At 39.1% G+C, this 17024-nt stretch overlaps 1 protein-coding gene across 1 annotated transcript; it reads right to left on the minus strand.

Annotated features, from left to right (window-relative positions):
- Positions 1 to 13656: 13656 nt before the first annotated feature.
- On the minus strand, positions 13657 to 14653 carry LOC133099780 (olfactory receptor 10D1B-like). The gene is given in 2 exon segments (XM_061203662.1): positions 13657 to 13869; positions 13871 to 14653. Coding segments are annotated over 2 exon segments (996 nt in total).
- Positions 14654 to 17024: the final 2371 nt, after the last annotated feature.

Genomic DNA, 17024 nt, shown 5'->3' on the forward strand with positions numbered 1-17024 from the left:
TACCACCAAACCAGTGGGAGCACCACTCCCAGAGCTTTCTACATGTATACTTGAGGAATATGAGGAGGGGCTGAAAAGTCAAGAGAACTTCCATGACCTCCACCAGTAGCACTTGTTAATTCAGCACTCAAGATATACATATATATATATATATATGGCGAGAGAGATGTATGTATATGGAGAGATGTATTTGTGTGTGCATTTCTGTTTTCCTGGAATGTATGCTTTTACTGAACTAGGATAAATTTTATTTTCATCTTTTTTCATGATATATATTTTAGGCCCTTGGTAGTATATATTTAGTCATTGAGATTGAATTGACTTGAAATCATTAGACTCAGAAAATAGGATTATAGACTGGAAAGGCACTTAATAAGTTATAAGAATAAGTGTTCTCCTAATCCTACTAGTACCTATACTTGCTTGGTCCTAGGCTATCTCAATCACTCTGGATCTCAATTTACTTGCCCATAAGTGTAGCTTAAATAACCCTCATGTTTATTAACATTGTATATCATAATTAAAGTATGCTATACAAATACAAGACATAAGAAGTCTTCTTTTAATATTTCTCCATTTTTCCATGTTACTACTCACCTTTCTATTTTTTAAAAAATATTAGAGGTGTTATAAAGCAGAAACTAACAAACCATTGTAAAGCAATTATACTCCAATAAAGATGTTAAAAAAAAAATATTACAGAGGTTAAATTTTTTCTTAAGTGATGTAGTTTTTTCTAGGTAAAAGCCCAAATAAGAACAAACTTCAGGAAAGGATACACTGTGTAACTTCAATGTAATTTTTTTTTATTTAAAATCTACAATCTTTCTTTGAATCATGAATTAAAAATTATGGTTTATAAAACAGAACAAGCCTTTATACAATAAATTCTATAGACATATGGTTCAATTAATATTTATATGGTAACTATTTGGGCTCATAACTCTAGCTCTCAAATTCTTCATTTGAAAGGGAGTAAATGTTATTAGATGTTCCTGAAAATCCTTAAGATTCTATGACAAAAAATATAGCTGATATTGCTTACGTGTTTAATATGTTCCAGACATTCCAATAAGTGATTGGACTGAGAAACTAGAGATCTCTGATCCAATCCCACTTTTACCATGAAGTTGCTGCATAAGCTTAGATAACGGAAGAGAAAAGGTCCTGGGAGGTGAGTGACTGAGTAGGACAGCCTCCATCTGATGGTGCAGGGGTTAGTGAGTGTTAAGTGTTAAGTACTTCCCAGCGGCAGGCAAGAGAGCAGAGTCCTCTCTACTCTGTTAATGAGGTGCCCTGCCCGCGCTATGCTTGGCACTGGCTGTGCTGGCAGATGTTCTCAGCAGACTTAGGTCAGACTAAGCCTCCACACTATGATTGGGTCTCCATTGCCAAGTTCTTATGTTAAAACACCTTAGGTCATACAGAAGTAGGATGTCTGTATAATTTATCTTACAAATCAGAAAACTTTTGAGAGTCTAGACACTATTAAAAATCACGTGTAAACTCTCCTAGTAAACCCAGAAATAATGACCTTCCTACATAGATATGAAACCCAATAATTTGATTAATCTCCTTTGTATCATCCCCTTCTCTCTCCCTGCCACTCTCCCATTTCCATTCTCACTTCCAATCTACCGATATAGTTTTCCCTGAAAATGATGTGCACATCACACATCCCTGCTTTCACAGGCTGTCCCCTTCTCTCTTATTCTCTGCTATTTCCCAGACTGTTTGTCTGAAATTTGTTCATCCTTCCACACCATTCATTCTTCAAAGCCTAGCTCACGTGTCTCTTTTTGCAAAGCCTTTCCAAAGATCCCTAAGCAAAAATCATCACTCATTTCTCCAAGCTTTTATAGCTTCTCTGTTTTTATGGTGTTGATGTTGTAATGAAATTATTAAAAGGAGAGACACAGGAGTCAGACCGTAGGACCTTCAATCTTAGTTTTGCGACTTACTACCTAGGAAAATGACTTAACTTCTCTGTGTCTCTATTTTCTCGTGTATAAAATGGGGATAAGACTACTATTAATAGGATTTTGGTGAGGATTAAATGAGTTACTATAAGTAAAATGCATAAAAATAATACTTAGCACATGGTAAGCGCTAAAATGTTTTCTGTTATCACATTTTATTACAGACAATTCTATTATGTCTGATTCTAAACACCAAACGGTGGAATCCTTCAGGGCAGGGACTTTATAGACTTACTTCGCATGAAAATAGTATCTGCTGCAAAACAGACATTTAATAAATACCAACTGAATTACTTCTCCAGGGAGTCTTGTAGGAAAAGAGATCTGAGGACATCAGGCTGACCTTTAGCCAAATCAAAATCTAGACAAATATATCTCTGTATCTCATCTGCCTTTGTTTCTCCTTTTGTCAATCATAAAGAGACCTTTCTTTCTCAGCTACACATCATCTCGTCTCTGTTACTTTCAAGGGAATGTGTTTTTGAAAAGACAATGTAGAATTTGAGAGGAAATTCATTTTTTAATGGCAGAATTTCAGGCATGAAAAGGATAAAATACTTTGGAACACGTGGTCTGACAAGCATGGTTAACCAGTATCTTTATGAAAACTTTAAAGTTGGCTCCAGGTACACATTTTGTGTTCCTCTTCCTTGTTTCATTATAGTAGTAAGAATGTTAGTGGGTTCACAGGGTCTGAATCCTCTTAAGGGACATTGCTAGGTTACACTTTAATGTTTCCATCATAGACTGTCAGGGCTCAGATCTCCCAGCATCTCCTTATCAGGGGTTTCAGAGGAGAAATTCTTGGATACACTGAAAAAACTTATCTTGCAAATGTTTTGTTTTGTTAACATGAATTTAAATATTCCTGGAGTAAAATGTTTGGGTTTTGTTTGTTTGTTTGTTTCTACTTTAATATTTTTTTCAGATTGTGAGGGTGACTGGGGGAGAAAATGGGAGAAATCTCTGGGAGATGATGGACCTGGCTCTTCTTTATGAAACAAATTACTGTCTAACGTGGCCAGCCCAGCTGAGAGGAGGGCCAAAGTGGTGGCTGCCATAGAAAAATGTTTCTAATTGAGAAGAAAAGAGGGAGGAGGAGTTAAACCATAGAGTGCATTCCACTGTCTCTCTTCAGCAAGTTAAAACAACAAAGAACCTACGGGAGCTTTTCCGCTGTAACTGGCAGCGATCTCAACAGATTTATAGAGGAAGCATAGCTCTAGAGAATATTGCAAGAAATGTTTTAAATAGATGTTTCAACTCTAGTCATAGCAAGCTACTAATTAATGTTTCACTAATAAGAAACTTTTAAAATAATGGATTAGCATTCCTTTTAAAATGGACGTGCAGGCATACAGAACACACTTGAGGACATGGGGTGGGGAAGGGGAGGCTGGGATGAAGTGAGAGAGTGGCATGGACATATATACACTACCAAAAGTAAAACAGATGGCTAGTGGGAAGCTGCTGCATTGCACAGGGAGATCAGTTCGGTGCTTTGTGACCACCCAGAGGAGTGGGATAGGGAGGGTGGGAGGGAGATGCAAGAGGAAGGGGATATGGGGATATATGTGTATGTATAGCTGATTCACTTTGTTATACAGCAGAAACTAACACAACATTGTAAAGCAATTATACTCCAATAAAGATGTATTAAAAAAAAAACACACAATATACATTAAAAAAAAAAGGATGTGATATTGTTACTGAAAGTGGAGTCTGCTGCTTGCTGCTCTAAAGCCAATACTCAAGGCAAGGTTGGTGGAAACTTTGCTTTAGTATGGAGGCCAGCAATGAGGGGGTGGGGGGGTTTTGACTCATGTCCAAAGGTGGACTCCCCCCACTGACAGTGGGCAAGAGCTTTTCAAGGGGAGTTTCAGGGGTGTATAGGCAGAGGGAGGGGGCTACATGCAGAAACAGCAGGGTCAGCTCTGACAGTCATCTTGAAATTAGTCATGCAGTGGTCTGATCAGCGTCATCTTGATTGTTTTAAGTACAGTTAATCTTCAGTTCCAGGGTCGGTTTGTTTCCATTTCTTTGAGGCCAGTTCTCGGAACTGTGGCAGCTTATGTCATGGCTACAGCCTGGTCATCATGCAGTTAACTTCTTCCACCTGGTGGAGGTTTCAGTATCTGCAAAATAGCTCAAAGGATGTGGCTCAGAATATTATCTATAGCTCTTGAAGGGAAACTAAAGGTCCTTGACTTTAATGACTAAACTACTATTATTTGGTCTTGTTTGACTATTTACCTTTGCTTCTGCATTTCTCACTTCTCTGATTAAATTTATTCTTTGACTAAACTTTTTCTACAGACAAAAGGCAGGCAGAGGACATGGTGGGGGACCATAGAGTCCTGCTCTATTTCAGTATTTTGTCTTCAATTTTTCATTTTGTCTTAAAATATTACAAAGAAATATGTATTGGTGAAAAAGGAAAAGTGCAGTCTCATTGTCATCATTCCTCTAGGGCCTTGAGTAAAGCTGAAAACCACCAAGGGGCTCTTGGATTTTTTTGTAGGATGCTCCCTCCCCAATAACAGAGGCTTTGGATTGTTTCTGAGATTCCTGAAGGTGAATTCACCAGGCTCAATGCAAACGATAGTGTGGCTGAGAAGGAGGCTTGTGAGCTGCTAGAATAAAGGGTCATGGTCCAGATCAGGTGAGGAATCAACACCAGGAAAATAACATCCATCTCTTCCATGGTCCAGGAAACTTCCTAACAAAGGGGATGGAGATCACAGGTGACAGAAGGAGGGCAAGAGGTGGATGTTTGACTGGGGACAGAGCTTTTTCTCCAGCTCTTGCTCTTTTTTGTATCCTTGGTCTTCTCTCCTCATTGCAAGTTTCCTCAGATGATACAAAGATTCTAGCACCTTCATTTATAGCTCCTGCCCTCCTTTTATTCTGGAAAAAGACATAGAGAAAGATGTAGAACTTCTTATTGCTGTGTGGCCCTCCTTGCTTTTCTGTCACTGTATTGGATCCTAATTGGTGTGCCCCTTCGTATCTCACTATGGGGCCAGAGCCATCGTGTGATAAACACACCACTGACTCTTTATTTTTTAATTGAAAAATGCCTTTATTTTGTCCTCACATTTGATTGTTAGGTTTTTTGAGAATTGAATTCTGGGTTGAAAATCTTTTCCCCATGGAACTTTGATGTCATTGTTTCATTGTCTATAGTGTCCAGAATTCCTTATGACAGTGAAGAATTACTCATGTCAGTCTAATTTTTCTTCCTGTGCAGATACATTTTTGAAGTTCTAAAGGATATTCTTCATACTCAGAGTTCTAAAATTTTACCCATATGTGTCTCTTAAGTGTAAACTTTTTTTATTCATTGTTTTAGACCCTCAATGGGCTCTTCTAGGCTGAAGGCTTAGGTCTGTCTTTAGCTCAGAAATTTCCTTCTTGTATTATTTTGTCATCTTCTACATTCCCCTACACTGTCTTTGGAACTTCTACTAGTCATGTGTTTGATCACTTTTCTTTGCCTCCTTATTTCCGTTGTCCATTTTCTGTCATTTGTTACTATATTGTGGAGATTTCCTACACTTTTTTTCCATATTAGTGACTTGGTCTTCAACCATGCCTGTTTTTTTTTGTTTGTTTGTTTAGACTGGCCATTTTAGTTTTCATTTTGGCAATTTTATTTTATTTTTTTTCTTAAAGAAACACTATGATGTTTTTTTAATTAATTTATTAATTATTTATTTTTGGCTGCATTGGGTCTTTGTTGCTGCGCGCTGGCTTTCTCTAGTTGTGGCAAGCGGGGGCTACTCTTCATTGTGGTGCGCTGGCTTCTCAGTGCGGTGGCTTCTCTTGTTGCAGAACACGGGCTCTAGGCAGGCGGGCTTCAGTAGTTGAACACACCACTGACTCTTTTGGTTACCATTTCCTCCATAAGGGTCGGAAACATGTCCTCATCTAGGTACTTTATCTTCTTGGGTTGGCATGAATAAAAGTAAGTGTTCCTATTTAGTGCCTTATCTATTCTTAAGGAAAGATTCCTAAGTATTTGGGAATCACTTTCTTAATAATTAAGAGCAAAAAGCCTCAGCTTCATAACCTGGCCCTATTATATTCTAGCTGTGTGATCTTGAGCAAGGAATTTCTTTTCTTTTAAGCCTTAGACATTCATTTAAAAAATTGGGATAATAATACAACTGTCACAAGATTGTTTTGAGGATTAAATGAGATCATTTTGTATAGCATTTAGCATAATACTGGATACAAAGTAAGGAGTCTATAAATAATAATCTTCATACTACTGAACCGAAGACAGAAAGATGAGGCACAAATGGGTGAAGAGGCTATTTAAAACAATGAAATACAGACAGTCCCCAACTTGCAATAGTTCAACTAATGATTTTTTGACTTTCTGATGATGCAAAACCCACATGCCTTTAGTAGAAACCCTGCTTCTGATTTTGAATTTTGATCTTTTCCCAGGCTCACGATGTGTGGTGGGATACTCTCTCGTGATGCTGGGCAGCAGCTGTGAGCCCCAGCTCGCAGGCAGCCACGTGATGCCGAGGGTAAACAACAAATGTAGAAAGTGCATGCTATTATCAGTAGCACAAATCATACATTGGATATGAGAGGTATTAGAGCAGAGCTGGGCTTGGAAGTGTCTTACTTTTCCAGGACTTTGGTGATAAAATATCACAAACTTGGGTGGCTTAAACAACAGAAATTAATTTTCTCACAGTTCTGGAATCTAGAAGTCTAAGATCAAGGAGACAGAAGGGTTGGTTTCCACTGAGAGGACAAGGGATCTGCCAGCCTCTCTCCTTGGCTTGCTGCTGGCCACCCTCTTGCTGCCTCCTCACGTGGTCATTCCCCCGGGAATGCACCCCTGGTGTCTCTTTGTGTCTGTAGATTTCCTTTCTTATAAGAACACCAGTCACATTGGATTGGGGTCCACCCTAACAGCCTCATTTTAATTTAATTACCTCTATAAAGGTCCTATCTCCAAAAACGGCCATTCTGCGATATGGGGTCTGGAGGGAGTGGTTAGGCCTTCAACATATGAATTTGGGAGAAAAACACGATTCAGCCCGTAACAGAGAGTAAGACAAACATAGGGATGAATGCTAGCCAAGGTACCCACCACATGTATGGTTTTGAACAAGTCTCCCATGCTCTCAATCTCATTTTTCTAACTGTAAAAGAGGGATAATAATGATAAGCATTTACCTCATAGGGTCATTAGGAGAATAAAATTAGGTAAGAATGGCAAGAACCTAGCATAGTGCTCAGCACATGATATATGCTCTATAAATCTCAGCTAATCACAACAAAAATTTACATTTTCTTGGTATCTCAAACATTTCCTGGTGGTAGCTTCAGTTTATCCTTTTCCATCTACAGTTATAATTTAATGTCTATCAGCTTGCTTCTTTACTATAAGTCCTAGTCAATCTAATATAACGTTTAAGCTTGTATTTTTGCTTCTTTTAAATGGCTTTGACAATGTCTCAATTTTTGGTAGCAGTTTTAAGCAGCAGCAGCAATTCTGGTATTTCCTTAGAATTTTTATCTTGTCTACTTTTTTTGGCAAATTGGAAAAACAGTCTTTTTTGGTTTTTTTTCTAAGTCTTTGTTTACATCTCTTTACAATTGGTTAGCTGTAGATAAAACACAAATAGAAAGTAAGTCAAAAAGAGAAACAAATACCGTATGCTAATGCACATATATGGAATCTAAAAAACAGTACTGATGAACCTAGTGGCAGGGCAGGAACAAAGATGCAGACGTAGAAAATGGACTTGAGGACACAGTGGGGGAAGAGGAAGCTGGGACAAAGTGAGAGAGTGGCATTGACATATATACACTACCAAATGTAAAATTAGATAGCGAGTGGAAAGCAGCCGCATAGCACAGGGAGATCAGCTCAGTGCTTTGTGACCACCTAGAGGGGTGGGATAGGGAGGGTGGGAGGGAGGCTCAAGAGGGAGGGGATATGAGGATATATGTATACATATAGTTGATTCACTTTATTGTACAGCAGAAACTAACACAACATCGTAAAGCAATTATACTCCAATAAAGATGTGAAAAAAAACACAAATAGATGTTGGGTTGAGATAAAATGTATAATTCCAATATTCCAACATCTATCATGTATTTGTGGGATCATATACTCAAGGGTTCAGCATTTTAGTGACTAAGTGAAGGAAAAGTAATTGTGAGAACTATCACAGGAAACAGCCTCATCCAATCTTGCCTCAATTCAAAATATTACATAATTATAAATTAATGTATAAAATAGTTTATATTAAATTAAATTAAAACATTTTATTATACTTAACACTGGCTAACATTTACCAGGTACTCATTACATGCTCAGCCCTGTACTAAGCCCTTTACAGATAATATCTATTCTTCACAGTGACCTGTGAGTCGGGTACTTGTATCCTTCTCATAGTGCATTTGAAGACTGTGTGCTCAGAGAGCTTGCCTAACACCACACGAATGACCAGTGGGAACTTAAACTCTGTCTGGCTATGAAGCCCAGCACACTCTTCAACAGTGTTCTTTGCCCCTAATATTCTTGAAGAATTATATCCAAAGGAAAACCTTGTGAACTAAACATTGCCTTTCTTTAGCTTTTTAAAAAAATTATTACTTAAAATGTATTTCTTAAGAAACAGAGAAGAGAGGAAGATAACATTTGCCAAATCCCTATTATGTTCAAGATACAGTGTGAATTGCTTTAAAGAAACATCCAAGTCAATCTTTACAATTCAATGATGTAGGTTTAAATATCTCCATTTTGCTAATTAAAACATAGCAATTTAAATTAGCTAAGTAACTTATTGCAAGTCATAAAATGCTTACATGTTAAGATCAAATTAAAACTATCTCTGATTCTATCACTTCTCTTGGCTTAACGATTACTACAGTTTATTCCTCTCAAAGAAGAACATGAATCTGTTCTTAACAGATGCTTAATAACATCTGACAAATGTATAGACTGGGGTTCTGGCCATCAACAAAATGTCATTGAGAAGTCACACTTTCATTTATTGTTAACAAATGAAGGGCTGGACAGTTCTGAACTGTAAATATTGTCTCCTTTTCTTCACTTCCCTGTAGCTAGTTAACTGTTACTCTTGAGGTTCACTTTACCAATCTTATTTTCACATGATTAATTGATGCTGTATGCTATGACGTAAAATTGGAACACAAAGAAATAAGAACTTAACTATGTCTGAGATAGGGATATTCCACAAAGAAAATGAATATTTAACTTGGGTTTTGAAGAATGTATAGAAGTTTTTCCAGCAGAAGAATCAGGGAAGGGCATCCCAAGTGGCGAGAGTAACATTTTTAAAGGCACAAAATTGTGAATGAATCTATTTTAAACGTTTTGGAAACCTTCTCCAACATCTGTACAGGATTAATCATTATACATTTTACATATTTCTGTTAAATATTTATTACCTTTTATTTTCATCAAGTGTATATTTACCTCCCATGCTCAGGTATGAGCTTCTAAAGAATAGGACTTCTAGATCTTTGTAACTACAGTGCTCAACATAGTAAATGCTCAATAAATATGTGTTTCTTGAAAGAACAAGTCAATGAATGAATGAAAAATGAAAGGGGTGTCTCTGGGAAATGGTGAGGACATTTTAACTAAATAGTAGAGCGTGCCTGAGAGAGATGTGTGTGCTACTGGGTAAACACATGGCTTTGAGGGGACTACAGAAGTAGGCTGGGTCTGAGTGTTAGTTCCATAATACTATACAAAGTTATTAAGTTATTTTAATTCAACGTGTAAGCAATAAATTATTGAAGATCCTACAGAAGCAGAGCAGTATTACATGGTTTGCATTTTGGAAAGATAATAGTTTAAGAAGTGAATGAATTATGACCATAGCATTTCTTAGGACCTCTGTTCACATCCCTCCAGCCCACTCCAGAGGTCACCTTCAGACAATGTCTTTATGTCCTGAGGACTCCCCACATCCTCTGCCTGGCAGTAGTCTCTGGCCAAGGACTTTTTTTGGTTTACATATATGAGGCAGGCCACGAACCAATGTGGGGCAGGAGTCAGTACAAAAATACCCGAGCTTCCTTTTCACCCTAGTGGGACAACTTGGAGGTGTTCACAGACCATTTTTTCAGAAAATCTCCAGTGTGATTGAGCCCCAGTTCCCCACAGCAGTAAACTATTCATTGACACTTGCTTAATTGACTATCCTTTCCTGACTCACTTTCGCATTCCCTTATCATGTTTCTTGGGATCATCTTCCAAATAAATTGGGTTATACCCAAACCCTCGTCTTCTTGTCTGCTATTGGGCAAATCCAAACTGAATAAAGTTTTCTATTTTTCTTTTCCCTAATAGAAGGAATTCTTGCAGGGAGGCTGGTAATAGTATCTTTGTGTCATATCTATACCTATTGACGGGTATGAAGAACCCACCAAAACATTATGGATGTTTAAAAGAAAAGGGTTCTTACATTCTGGAAATTCATATTATTTATAAATAAAAACAACAGCAGAAAAATACATGTTGATCTACTCACACAATAGGATACTACACTTTGGCTAATGAATTACTTTCACACACACGCGATGACATAAATGTCGAAAAAGTAAAAATTTCAGTGAAAAAAAGCAAATTTCAGTAGAATTAAATTAATATAAAGATCAAAAACTTGCAATATGGACACGAGGTAAAACTTTAAAACAAGGGGAAAATGAACCCAAAATTTAGGAGAGTGATGACTTCTAGAGGGAGTGAAGGGCACGGAATCAGCCCAAGGTTCACTGGGAACATCCAAGGTACAGACATCGCTCTCATCCTTCAACTAGGTAGTGGGACCCGGGTGTTCATTTATCAGAGTTTTGTATATTTTACATATTTTCCATTAATAGTATTTTTTAATTGTTTACTATTTAATAAAAACTTTTGAAAAAGACTTCCAACAGGACAATGAAGGATGTCTTATTGATGTCACTGTAGAATATTATTGCCACAAGCATTAAAATATTATTTTTAGACAATGGAATGTAAAATAAAGGGATGATTAAATAATCAACTACATTGTTTTTCACTAATTTAGCATCCCAGTAATCACAGGCATTATTACTCCTCCTACCCTAAGTGAACTAGCAGAGCATAAATAATGCTATTCTCTTAGCTTGAATAATTATTTCTGTAAAAGTAAAGCCAGTATTCTTGACCAAAAAAATTGCAACTTAAGTGATAAGTGTCAGGATGAACCTAGAAGCCTTTAAAGGAACTAGAATCCACCTGGAGTCAGGTCTTGGATACCACTTTCTAGACCACGTTTGAACCCAGTGACTCAGGAAATGCTGCTGCTTGTAGCCACTCTTCTCAAAACATCCTCTGAACCTTTGCTTTAATATTCTTGTTCTTCTCTGGCCTCTTTGGTCTTGGACTTTGATTCTCTTTCTTTGCTCTGCCCCTGTGGATTAAATATTCTGCTAGATGGTTTACTTGATTTGGGGTTTCTCCCACTGAGATTTTTTTCTTAAGTTCTTCTTACATTGTCCCTTTAATTGTAGAACACAGAAAAGTCTTATTCCACTATCTCAGCCAGCCTGGGCCTCCACCTCCCAGGCCGGGCCTGACATTTTGGGCTCCTTCTCAGGTGAAAAGAGAGTTCAGACACTACCTGGAGACATGAGAGCTGCCAGCAATTCTCTGGGACAAGCAGAAAGGTCAATTTGTTTAAGGAGATGGTAAGAGTCCTTCTGTGTGAGTCATTCCTTCAACCCAGGAACAAAGAGCTGAGCTGAAGGAAGAACCCTGAAAACAGGTCAAATGAATTTTATTTTTCCTGCAAGAATATTCACTCATAGATGGCAACTACTTAAGAGATACCAACCCAAGGAATTATCTCTCATCACTGTGTGCGTGCGCGTGCACACACACACACACAGAGCAGTGTGTTGTTTCTCCCTGTGAAGCATTTCTCAGCTAGTCTTCATTTCATTCATTCATTCAAACAAACAACAAAAGTCAACCTTCAACACCTCTTTGAGGTCCCTCCCCAGTCCCAGAAAAATATACTCCACATTTTCTGCTTTATTTCTTGTGGTCAAATACTTGACCACAGTATTTATCCTGGGATGGTCTAGTTAGTTGTATATCTGTTTTCTCCAGCACACTATGACATCATTCAGGTAAGATCATGTGTGTCTTCTTCATCTTTGCCTTCCCTGCTTCTAGTACTGAGTTATCCATCAAATGACATCTGAATGAGTGAAAATGAAAGGGAACTGGATCCCATCTTTTATTATTACAAATTGTTCTAGGCTGACCATCTGAACAGCTACAACCAGGAAACTGAGGAATGGGAAAAGATCTTGAAATGGACTCAGAGAGACTTGAGGACGGTTTGGGATACACTAAATTTGGAATCATTTGAAATGTACTTGCACCTTCCCCTTTAGGTTCTTGTTTACTGAGAAACAAGGGAGAAACAGCACTGAGGGGGTTTTTAGGAGCTTAAGAGAAGTGACCAGGCAAGAGTTTGTCTCCACTCCAGGAGCAAGTGCTAGCTCACTGCAGTGCCTGGAGACACAGACACAGTGGTGCTGGTCTGGTCTGGAAGGTTCCGTGGCTGCTCTCTGATTCTGAGAAGTACAGAGACAGGGGAAAAATGGTCTCTGCCTCTGCCCCCTTCTCTTCCATCATCCTTTTTCCAGTGTCCTTCTATCTCTACATCACTGTTAGAATAAACTTCATAGCAACTATATTCCCCAAGTGTGTTGGTATGGTCGATGAATTCAGTCGTGAAAACAATAGTTCACTGTATTGAAATAGCACTTTTTTCAGCCTTAGCATATTTCAGCCAAAAAATAAAGAAATGTAGGCATGGGGACCAAACTCAAATCCTTTCAGCAAACAGAAAAGCCAAAGGTACAAAACAATGACAGCTTGGATGTAGCATTGCCTCCTGGTTATACTGAGCAATACAAAGCCAAGTCCAGATATTCTGACACAGCGTCACAGCACAGTCACCACTCCATGGATTCCCCTGTCTGCCCTTTCCACATCCCCATTCACATGCCGCCATGTCTACAGCCAGGACTGCTTCCCGGATGAGCCCAACGGATAGGGTTTGTAGGTGATACAGTACACCAGTCCCTCTGCTTCACTCACAAGAGACCTGTCTCAGGTCCCAGCCCACATCCTTCTCTTCGCACAATGCTTTTATGTTTTTTAGGGTGCCTTGGGGATGCACCTGTCCCATTTTTTCAACAACTCGTAGACCAATAAAATGAGGGCTTTTTCAATGCAGGCATTGGAGGAGACAAACACTGCAGCCAAGATGAAGAAGCACCAGGGTGAAGGGGAAAAGAAGAGGAGGAGGGGATGTGGGAGGATGAAGAAAACAGATACTGAGAAGCAGAAGGTCCAGGTTGTTCTGCCTACTGGGGTGATCTCCTTCCTTCCCGTATCAGCTGAATGATATTCTCAAGAGCGCACACGTCCCAGGGTCAGAGAGCCAGCCCTCGAGTCTTCATTCTGCCATTCACTCCTTATGTGTCCTTAACAAGTCACTTTATCTCTTCCAATCTTAGTCCCCACATTGTGAAATGGAGATAATCATGATACCTGTCATCTCAAATTCAAAGATATTTGTGAGAACCGTATAAAAATGTTTCATAAACTATGAAGTGCAGTTCAAGTGTTAGCAACTGATCTCTCTCTACAATGCTCAGGAAGGAAGCCCAGTTGATGTAGGACCTTCCTCAGAGATGACTTCACTTCCTTATCCCTGAGGCTGTAGATCAAGTGGTTGAGCATGGGGGTGACCAGGTTATTCAGGATCTGAACAGTTGCATCCATCCAGGGGCTTGGGGTTGGCCTTAGGTAGATGAGGACCACTGGCATGTATGAAAAGCAGGATGGCAGTGAGGTGGGCACTGCAGGTGGAGAAGGCGTGCCGTTGGCCCTCTGCAGAGCGGATCTGCAGGATGGAGCAGACAATGCAACTGTAGGAGGCGAGGATGAGAAGGAAGCAGCTGAGGGGCATGAGGCCCACACTGATGAACCCCGCCATCTCCAGGGCTGAGGTGTCTGCACAAGCCAGCTTCAGCATCACTGGGATATCACAGAAGAAACAGTCCACCTCATTGGGGCCACAGAAGGACAATTGGAATGTGAGAGTAGTTAGAAAGGTGGCCTGAATACAACCAAAAAATGAGGTCTCCATGGCCAGGATGGCATACACTCTGTGACTCATGATTATTGTGTAGCGCAGACGGTAACATATGGCAACAAAGTGGTCATAAGCCACTACTGTGTACAGGAAACACTCAGTACATCCCAGGAAATGGTAGAAGGAGAGCTGGGACATGCAGCCTGCATAGGAGATGGCTCGGCTGTTCCCTGAGAGGTAGAAGAGCATCTTCGGGGAACTCCCAGAAGGAAAAACTATGTCACACACTGACAGTTGACACAGGAAGAAGTACATGGGAGTGTGAAGTCGAATGGAGGAGACAACTGCCAGTAGGGTGAGCAGGCTCTCCATAAGGGTAAAGAGGCAGAAGGACAAAAACAGGACAAAGAGCATGGTCTCCAGATCCTCTGTGTGTGGGATTCCCGGCAGAATAAACTCGGTCACCACTGAAGCATTCCTCACACCTGTGAGGAAGTCAGACCTCGAAAAGGGACCCATGACACCGAAGTCTGAACACCAGTATCGAATTATTAAGCTTTTTGCTGATCAGCGTTTTGGCTGTGTTTTTAACAAGCAATAACCAGCCTGCTTATGAATGGCAAGTTCTGTATAAAAATATCAGGTAATAAGAAAACGCTATTTTAGAGCCAGTCTATTCAACTCCTGGAAAGAATGTTTTGAGAGGCTGGTGGTTGTTTATGACAAGATCAGAAGTTTTGAGATATATTCAAAACATTCTCAGGTTAAGTAAGAAACTTTTTACAGTTGTTTAATTCATGGATTTACTCTCTTTAGGCCTATTTATATTTTGAAATCTCACAAAATCTTTGAGAAGCAAACTCTCACTATGCATTACCTTCTGAAAAATATCAGGAAAAAAATTGTGTTAGAAATCAGAACACTTAATTTTAATCCTGGCTTTGCCACTTATTAGCTATAGTAGTTCAAACAATTTATACAATGTCTTCCATAGACATAGTTTTATCATACAAATAATATGAAAATAATAATTATAACAAAAACATGAACAACAAAGATACCCTGGTATCATAGTAAAGTTAATGAAATTTCTGTGAAAGTATCTGGCAAAACATAAATCCTCATGAAAAGTGTTTCTATATTTTAAGTTTCTTAAATTTAAGTGTTTAAGTACCTTCCTTTAATGTTGGCATTCTATAATTATCTGCAAATAAATGTTTTATGAAATAATATTGTTAAACAGACTTACATCACATCCTCTTCAGCTTACATCCTGGAGGTATAATGTCCCCAACTCTATCAGGAGATGCTGCTCTGGTTCTTCTGGTCCTTTTAACATTTTCTAAGTGGACGTAAGGTGACTCTGAAACATTAGCAAAAGAAAGAGTAGCAGAAAGTGAAGTACCAAATTTATGTTACTGTGATGAAAAGATAAATACAATAACCCACATAGCAGAAAGTCCAAGAACAACTCTAATGCGGAGGGTTAAACACAGGGACCTCTTCATCTCATTACTCACTCAATAATAATGAAAACTATGTTCCAAGAACTGGGCTCAACACTTTCAAAATATGATTCATTTTTTTCAATAAACCTATATGAAGAAACTATTACTATTTCAATCTACAGATCAGAAAATTGAAGCTTAGAAAAATTAAGCATGTCGCCCAAAGTTGCAAACTAGTATGTGACAGAGACAAGACTCAAACCTCTTTCATTCCACTCTTCATTAGGAAATCTGCCTTCTGTCTGCCTCTGTTTTCTAAGAGCCTCTTCCACTGCTAGGCAGTAACACCCTTCTAGATGGGTTCATGTCACCGTTTTATTCTAAGGTGGGAAAAGTCTTCTTGTCTTACTTCTTCCTGGTCATTTCCAGTCTTGACTTTACAGCACACCTACTTAATATCTAATTTAGTTTTAGAGAAGATACAACATGCTTTTCCCATTCTTTTGACACTATACCTTAGTATCAACTCCAATGTAGGAGCTTTCAAGTCATAGAGCCACATTCAACATGGGGATTCCAATCATAAACTGTGGCAAGTGCCACTGAAAAACACAACTAAGAGAATGACCGAGCCAAAATGAGTCACTCACACACCACCCTAGAATTGAGCAGAAGTGATGACAGCAAAGGGAAAAACAGTGATACTCTGGGGGAAGTATGCTGCTGACAGCCTGCTTCTTATCACTAATCCTTGCCATACCTGAATAGTGTCTCTGAGAAAGGCAGATTTCTGTGAGCTCTGGATCACCTCCCCTTGGGCAGCAAAGTCAGAGGACTTTGGTCCTTGCCTATGATTAGATACCATTATAATCTATGATTCTATAATACAGTTTGAGTTTTTAAGTCCATTTCAGGAAAAAGAAGCCACAAGGACTAGGAAGGTCCCTGTGTGTGGCCCCCAACTATGTGGGGAGCAGAGGCTAATGGTGAGACACGGGCAGTGGTCTGAGCACTCACATAGTCCACCTGAGAATGCAGTTACGTTTTCCAGTTTTATAACAAGACCTCACATTGACTGCTTCTGAGCAGAGCACAGGGTGCTCCAGCCAAAGGAGCTTGAATTCTCCTACTTATAAAAAATTGAGCCTCATAGGGTTTGTGCAATCAAGACCTGTACACACTCACTCTTCCTGGATTGTTTCCTTGGAAGTTTATTCAGATCCCCTGAAGCCCCATTTGGAACTCAGTGATAGCTCTGAGGGAGGAATTAGTTTGTCAACCTTATTCATCATCCAGCTATGAATTAATAGTAGTAGTGAGATCATAAGAAAGGGATGCTCTAATGTGGGAAATATCTATGTTCCTCCAAGATTATTTGCACGGTAGAATGAGCTCCAATTCTAACCTTAGATCACCTGCAATGCTATCCCTCTTTTTGGTTG

Source organism: Eubalaena glacialis, chromosome 10, assembly GCF_028564815.1.
Source record: "Eubalaena glacialis isolate mEubGla1 chromosome 10, mEubGla1.1.hap2.+ XY, whole genome shotgun sequence".
Lineage (NCBI taxonomy): Eukaryota > Metazoa > Chordata > Mammalia > Artiodactyla > Balaenidae > Eubalaena > Eubalaena glacialis.